We start from the raw sequence: 8,072 nt of genomic DNA on the forward strand, positions 1-8,072 counted from the left end.
TATATATATCAGGGGCGGCTCGTGGGTTTAAAAAATGGGCGTGCACAATTAAGCTATCTCAGGCTGAAGATAGTCAAGGACATAGTAAATGGGATGGTGTATAATTTTAGGATCTTTGGGTTGGTGAAGGAAGACCTTGTGCTTTTATTTTCATTCTTTTTACTTGTGGCTTTGACTTCTAGAACAAAATCTGTTTGTGTTAGCTAAACGTCAATTTCATTCATCCTGCCTTAGAATTGAACACTCAAGTCATACCTTTCACCACTCCACTACAAAACCGTTCAAAAGCACAACTCACAGGACGGGGACTTAAAAGTATGGCACATTCACCTCCCTCAGGTTCATGGTCACAGAGTCACTTAAAATAGCGGCAAGACAATGAACCAATCACAATTCACTTGAGCACTCCGCTGGATTGCTCCGGGGCTCACATAATTTTGGCATAGAATAGTGCAAGGTCTATCGCGTTTATTTTTAGATTGCCTACTGTGGGCTATGTTTCGGCACTTTTCGGCAGGATCACATTTGAGATGTGCCGTCTTATTAATATTAATGTACCGCCAAACTCTCTACGAGTGTCGTCATCGCTTGGGTTATCCCAAAGAGCGATTTATAGGTCAGGTTTCCACTGTTGAATATCCTGTTATGTTTAGATACAGCGCATGGACTTAGGCATGGGATAGTAGATGTTTTACGGCGCTATATACATAGAAATGACAGTTACGGTGCCAGCGAGGACCTTCTTTTGATATCATATTTGGCTAATGTTTGTCTTTGGCGTCTTTTATGTTATTATTGTGGGTGCTTTACGTCATAGAACATTAAAACATTTTGGGCGGCACTGCACGACCGTGCTCTATGTACGAACCGCGCCTGATATATTTATATATATATATATATATATATATATATATATATATATATATATATATATATATATATAAATATATATATATATATAAGCTGCGACCACAATATTTTATCAACCAACAACCCATAAATCCTGTCTGAGACGGCCTTGACGCTGTGGACTAGCTGTCATAATCCACCCAATAGTTGTTATTGTTAGTCCCTCCAATAAATGCGTAAGTCACTCCCAACTCAAGTTAATCACCCGGTAATAATTTTTCAGCTACTTTTGGAGGAAGAATATGATTCGTCATAACAGTAACATAACACTATAAGCCCCGCCCAGAACTCAAACACAAACGCTTTAATTATCTAGTGAGATTACCGGTCACTGATTACCCAGTCTCTAACAAAGGACGTAAATATGAGCTTGCGACAGAAGCGTCGTTTGCTCTCCCAGTGGTGGCGACCCATAATGTGTTTGTTTTACCTTGGCACTCGGACTTCCTTGTCTGACGCATTTCATTTTCTCAAATTTACCCTAGCTCACTGTCTTCTTCATCTGATACGCTTCGTAGAATTTGCACTGCTAGATACACTTCGTAGAATTTGCACTGGTAGGTCCTACTGTGCTTCTTTACTTTCCATCTGTTGCTTCTGTCCGTCTGTTTGTCTTTGAAAACGTGAATATGGAAGAGAGAAGAGGAATGATTTATATGTTTTGAATTACGAGTACTTTATCTATAATGCATTCGTTCATATTCTAAAGTATGTTTTGTTGATAGCAATAACAAGCAAGGAAATGCACGTGTGTTGTCTCTTGGCAAAGATTGGCCTATAATTTGTCCCGCCCCCCCCCACATTTTTCCTTTTTTTTGTAATAAGTCTGTTGGTGTTTGCTCCTTTATTCAAATGGATAACCCAAAGTACGTTTTTACCCTCAGATAAGTACGAACTCAAGAGACCATGGGTGGATTGTTTATCGTCCAATAAAAGCCACTGGAAAGAAAAGGCGATCAAAGGTAGGCTGTCGTATTTTACTCTTTCCTTTTGCTGGCTCTGATTTGTTGATTGTGTGAGTTATAACCTGTAAGCAAACAGCTTGAGAAACCCTGAGAAAGTATAATAGCCCAATTGAAGAACTGTGGAGCTTGCCTGCCCTAGAAAACTGCAATCCCCCTTGACTCTTAACGGCAACAGAGGGTGAAAAAGTAAAAATAAGTAACAAAAGGCGTGTGTTACTTTTGAACGTTATGACATTATGTTGAACTCCTGTGACTATGGAACTAATGAATAGTTTGTCTGACTTGGCTTTTAAAGCCATGTGTGTGTGTGTGTGTGTGTGTGTGTGTGTGTGTGTGTGTATATGTGTGTGTGTGTGCATGTGTGTTTGTATGTATGTATGTGTGTTATGTGTCTACTGCGTGTATGCATTTATGTATGTATGTGTGTATGTGTGTGTGAATGTGTGTATGTGTGTTTATGTGTCTGTATGTGTGCGTGTGTATGTGTGCATGTGTGCACTTTCAAAAGTGGAAATGAAGCTTCTTAATGTTCAAAATGTGGCAACTCTTCTCTGTCAAAAATAGTCTCATTGACCATAGCCGAATCCACTATATAATACCTATTTCTTCCATTTATTAAGAAACAATCTCTTTTGATATTTATTGTCATCGTCAGACATCAGCAGGCAAACTATTATTATTGTTATTATTATTATTATTATTATTATTATTATTATTATTATTATTATTATTATTATTATTATTATTATCATTATCATTATCATTATCATTATCAGTTTCATTATCACTATCATTATCAGTTTCATTATCACTATCATTATTGTCATTATCATTTCTCCAGATGCCGAGGAGAGAGAAAAAAGTAAACAATGTGCCTCAGAGGACGAGCCCGAGAAGCCAAGTGACAGCCGCCAACCACCCAGCCCTGCACCACGAGTGACAACGGCTACAACGGCCAACGCCGCCCCATCGTCCCCCCAGCCGGCCCCGTCGTCGTCCTCCTCCTCCTCACCATCGTCGCCATTACCTCCTCCGTCGTCGCAGAAGCCCAAACTGTCGCCCAAACCAGTGCTGCCCCCTGTCAGATCCTCATCATCGTCCACTAACTCCCACCCTATGGTGGGCTCAGTCAGGAAGGGCAGCCCGCAGGATTCGAACCCGAACCCTCTAAATTCGGGGGATAAAGGTAAGGAATAGTAGTTGGTGGATGGCAAGTGACCGGCTCCTCCCAAACCGTTGCAAACTTCCCTGGCGGAGCCCCCTCGCCTTCCCCGCTTCCTCTTCCTTCCTTGGACAATGTCAAGGTCATGACTTCTTCGTTGTGGTCACAAACTCAGGGTCAAGGACATGACCTGTCACTTTGCGTTATTTATTGCATCCTACTGTTTCTCCATTTATGTATTATATGTGTTTCCTGTGCTATGACAATGTGCATGAAGACAGCCTCTGGGGTCTAGACCGAGTCCTGGGTCTCTGTGTTGAAGACAATGGAATCTAAACGTCCTCAAAGACAGGATGGCCTCATACAAATAGATAAGCCCTTACAAGCTTTGTATTGATTCTGAAAGAATACTAGTACATTCATTGTACACTGCAGTGTACTTCCCTGGAATGTACTGACAACGTATTTTTTTTCGGTAGGGCTACAGTTTAAATTTTGAAACAGACGAGGAATATTGCCTGAAGTTCGTTATACCCGAGCAGGGTACAATCAGGACGGAGAAATATGTAAAACTTTGGTTGGGATACTAGGGGTGTGGACTAAACATTAAAATTTGGATAATTCCTACAGACGACAGACTGTATGCTTTGCCTGTTTCATCGCGGCTTATTATGATATTTCCTTTCTCCTGCTTCCTGTTTCATTACTATTTATTGATGTTGCTCTCGATAGTCATGCGGATACAATTCAAAAGTCATGAGTCAGTCGTGTTCCATGTACGGCGATGGCTTCATCATTATAATTTTATTAGAAGATTCGATTCTGGTGCCGTCTACGTCAGAAGTAGTTTTTAATTTCTTTGGAGCGAGCACACAATATACGTCAATCCCGAGTTGTGTGGTGACACCCTGAGACAGGCTCTGATTCATAGTTTTAGTAGTTCTCTAAAGTCCTGTTAAAGAAAGGACGCTGTGATCCTGTGAATAGGCCCGCCTCTAAGCAAAAATGTTGCTATATTGTGATAGCTAAAGTTGAATATTAATGCCATGTCCATTATATTTCACAATGACTTTGTATACTTTCATTTTATTCTCTCAACTGTAATATAATAATATTATACGTATGAAATTGACTGGCATTGTATTCTTTTTATTTCCAAGTACTTCCACAAACACATGAGACAAGGGCCCTACAATGTCGCATAAACGTAATTGTTATTGTGATTGATAACATTGAAGCCATGGCTTATTTAATGACATTTGTAAATTTCACGGACAATTCATTTCTGAACTTTGCAAATCGTGCCAATGCTATGAAATCCATTATGCATCAAATGTGATAACGAGCGTTTTGTGGATGAAGCAATTTTGTTCTGTTTTACAGTAACTCACACTTGTACTACTCACTGCAGGGATTTTTTTTCGAATATAGAGTTTAATTACTATGTTCCCCCCAAAATTTACTCTTACTCTTCACCCTCTTTAGCAAAAATACAGTAATTTGCTAGGTGTTTTTTTATAAGTTTTTCTTTCCTGTTTTTTATCAGTTGATTTGTAGGGTTCTTTATACTTTTGAATGTTTGTTTGTTTTATGTGAGCTTTGTTCCTCTGGGTGTTATTTTGGGTTGGGATGGAACAGTGCCAAGGTTACCACTCGTAGCTATTTCACAGAAACTCAACATTTGCTTCTGTCCTTCTTTGAATGTGCACATTGTCACTCTCGTTTCAAATGAGTTTATTAATCCTTGCTATATTGCTATGCCATCTGAAAACATTCTCTGAACCGTTTTCCTGTACCATGTTGCTCTTACGTTTATCTACATTTTCTGTACATCTGTCTATTGGCAAGCAGAGGACAGTCCATTTTTATTTCAGTTTTTATCTTTGGCTTCTAGTCCATTCCCCCCCCCCCCCCCCCCCCACATTTTCAGACACCTAGTCATTCTCTGTTAACTAAACAAAGTTCATGCAAAATTAAGTATCGAGAGCTAGTGGCCTTACAACAACCATTAAAGGAAAAGGTCAATTATTCTAAAAATAAACCCCTAAAGAATGGGCACATCGGGGGGCGTGACGAATCACAAGGTTGTTGGGTTTTTTTAAGACACTGATCACGTCATAACCAATGACCTGTCTCTGATTGTCGGAGGTCCTTTTCTCAGTGTAACCTCAATCAGTTTGTTGTATCAATTGTGTGTTGCTTGTAATTAGTTTTTAAGATTCTGAGCTAACGTCTCTTCCTGTTATGTAACCTTGGAGTATACTATTCTTTCCTGGATATATTGTGCTTTTACTCTTATGAAGTTTGAGTTCGTATTGCTTTGAAATTGGTATGTTGTAAGTCAAGAAAGAAAATCTGCCCGTTTTCCTCCGCGAAAACAAAAATAACTCACTTTTACACTTTTGTGTTATTGCTACAGCAGAAAGCTTTAGCTCTAGACGTATGCAGCCCCAAAAGACAAATGTGTAGATGGGACTACGGAAAATTGTGATTACTTTGATCTCACTTCAGTTCTTTTTCTCTCAACGAAATTTCCTTTTTGTTTGTACTTTGTCAAATGTGTATGGACTTTAGAAAACGAGACGTACATTTTAATTTTGAAGTTTTCTGTCAACACTTTGCTTTCAGGTGTTGCAGTAAATCTCAGTCACGAGGAAAGTTTATAAAATGTGCCCTTTGAAGACGAAATTTAAAAAAAAATAGAAACTGCATACTTGTCCGGCGCCTTTCTAGTCTTTTCCAGCGCATCAACTTGCTGATGTGAAAAATCTTCGATGTGTATAATCATTGTTTAAAACGATACGATTCTTCATGGTCAATATTGATGGTACACAGAACTTATAGGTAGATACAATGCGCACGGTGAGGGAGACCCACAGAGATCAGCTGTGTGTTTGTATGAAAAACGTGAATGTCTCGTTATGTCAACTATATACTACACACTACACCACTTGTACTTATTAATTATCTTCGGTGATTTGATGAATGGTGCAAATAGCAATGTTAAAGAATGTATGAGAGTAAAGATCGTAATATTTTTTGCGCTTGTTGCAAAGAGCAATGTTAAAGAATGCGTGGGATTCAATGTGATGCGTGAGATTCAAGATGAAGCGTGAGATTCAAGATGGTAATGATGAAGCGGCGTCTGTGTCCCGAGAGTTTTCAAGTGACTGAAACAATTGTCATACTTCGAATAATTGCACATGTCAAGGGCATTCAAGGCGCGCGTCGACCCAGATTAATCAGGGGAAAATTCGGACTACTGAAATGCAGTTTGACCATTCCAGTTCCATTTATCTTCAAAATGATATTACAATTTCTTTCAGATAGATACTCTTCATTTTAATGATAGGAACGTAACTATTAGTGTCCTATTTTTCGCCTTTACACCCACTGAACGTACTTTGTACTTCGTATGTTGTTTGTCAATTTTTAGTCGTGAGAGATTATTGCCTTGCGTTCACTCAGTTTTTGTTTTCGAAGAGGTGAATATAAATTATTGTTCTAAACACTTTGTTCTATAGACATTTAGCTTTTTAAAATAAAGAGAATCTCCTCCTTTTCGTTAAGTCAACGCATTGGGACAGGATATGTAGAGAAACATTGCAAGATATATTATTATAATCTTTGATTCCTTTAGCACTGCACTGATTACTCCAAAGACGTACAGATCTTCATTGTCTAGTTGTGGACCTTTATAGAAACCTTACTTATAGGTATATCGTAGACAGAACTTTCGATTTTTTTCTTTTACAGCCAATAGTTATACTTCCGAATCTAAAACAGGAATTACTCTCACGATTGTCAGATAGCTGGACTGTGTCCAATTTGTTTAATATATTTTTTAATCTATTTTTTTTTGTAAGCATAATAGCAGTCAATGGTATACGTGTGAAGGAGTATTCCTTTTGTCTAATAATATCATGATCCATAGCAGTGCTGGTTATGCACGATTTTCCTTCTCATCTGTATTTATTAACACCTAATTCTTAAATCCAAGCAAGGTATCCAAACCCCATAATGTAAGTGGTCAGGACATAATATGGAACTCTTTAGATGCGATGTCTTGCTCCAGACTAAACACTTGATTTCTCTAGATCGGAGAGTCGCAATTCCAAGGGGACTACACTAAAGAAAACATGTCAGCCTTTAAAGATGAACAATTATCATTGCGCCTAACGTAATGTATAGTATGCCCTTGATGATAGGACACGTCTCAACTTTCGACGAAAGAAAAGATTTGTAACTATAGAATATCAAAAATTACGGCCAAGAATTAATTGTTACTAGTTTAGTTATTGTTTTAAAGTGCTTCGTTGATGAGGCATTTTTCACTTCTTTGATTGTTATGTGCGTGTCCCGGGTTTCTGGGACCAAAACATTTAATTTATAATTCCCCTGTGTGCGGTTTTGCTGTGTTTTATTTACTTAATATTCGAGCTTATGAATCCAAATGTTTATAGGTTTATTCCCCCATGTTTTATTTTCTAAACAAGTGGAGCACACTTTATAAATCAAATAGGGGCAGGTTAGTGAATCAATTATTGTTTGGTCTTACGATTATGTTTAGTGTTTAGTCGAGAAAATGTAATCGACATGACTACATGGTATTATTATTAATCTACGCCGAAAAGCAACTGGATGGTTGGAGGGGGACAACTTCTTGGACCTGCTTCTTTTCTTTTCCTCCGTTGTTTATGTCTGTATGTCTTGTTTTCTCCAGCACCAAATGATCCTTATTGCTTCATTATGCTTCTCTTTACTCAATCAGACAAACAAACAAAACAAAAAAAACAACAACAAAAAACAAGTAAACAAACAAACAGGCAGAGCGTAGCAGGCAGGAGAGTTACTGGAGGTCATGGTACAATATTTCGTGTAACGCCCTCCTGTATTACGTCAATAAAGCGGTACAGGAGACATACATGGAAAAAGGGGCGTATAAACTGACACCACGCCAGAGGGGAGAGAGAGAGAGAGAGAGAGAGAGAGAGAGAGAGAGAGAGAGAGAGAGAGAGAGAGAGAGAGAGAGAGGG

The 8,072-nt window shown here is 38.6% G+C and overlaps 1 protein-coding gene across 1 annotated transcript in view; it reads left to right on the forward strand.

Annotated features, from left to right (window-relative positions):
* The window catches only part of LOC101852283 (calcium/calmodulin-dependent 3',5'-cyclic nucleotide phosphodiesterase 1A), a gene marked incomplete at its 5' end in the record, with an annotated part of 95,606 nt that overhangs the window by 79,781 nt on the left and 7,753 nt on the right, over window positions 1–8,072 (forward strand). Inside the window, 2 exon segments of the mRNA XM_035972870.1 lie at window positions 1,794–1,871; window positions 2,716–3,060. Of these exon segments, the coding sequence (XP_035828763.1) occupies window positions 1,794–1,871; window positions 2,716–3,060 (423 nt within the window).

The sequence above is a fragment of the Aplysia californica genome, unplaced genomic scaffold (genome assembly GCF_000002075.1).
Source record: "Aplysia californica isolate F4 #8 unplaced genomic scaffold, AplCal3.0 scaffold00882, whole genome shotgun sequence".
NCBI classification, from domain to species: Eukaryota; Metazoa; Mollusca; class Gastropoda; order Aplysiida; family Aplysiidae; genus Aplysia; species Aplysia californica.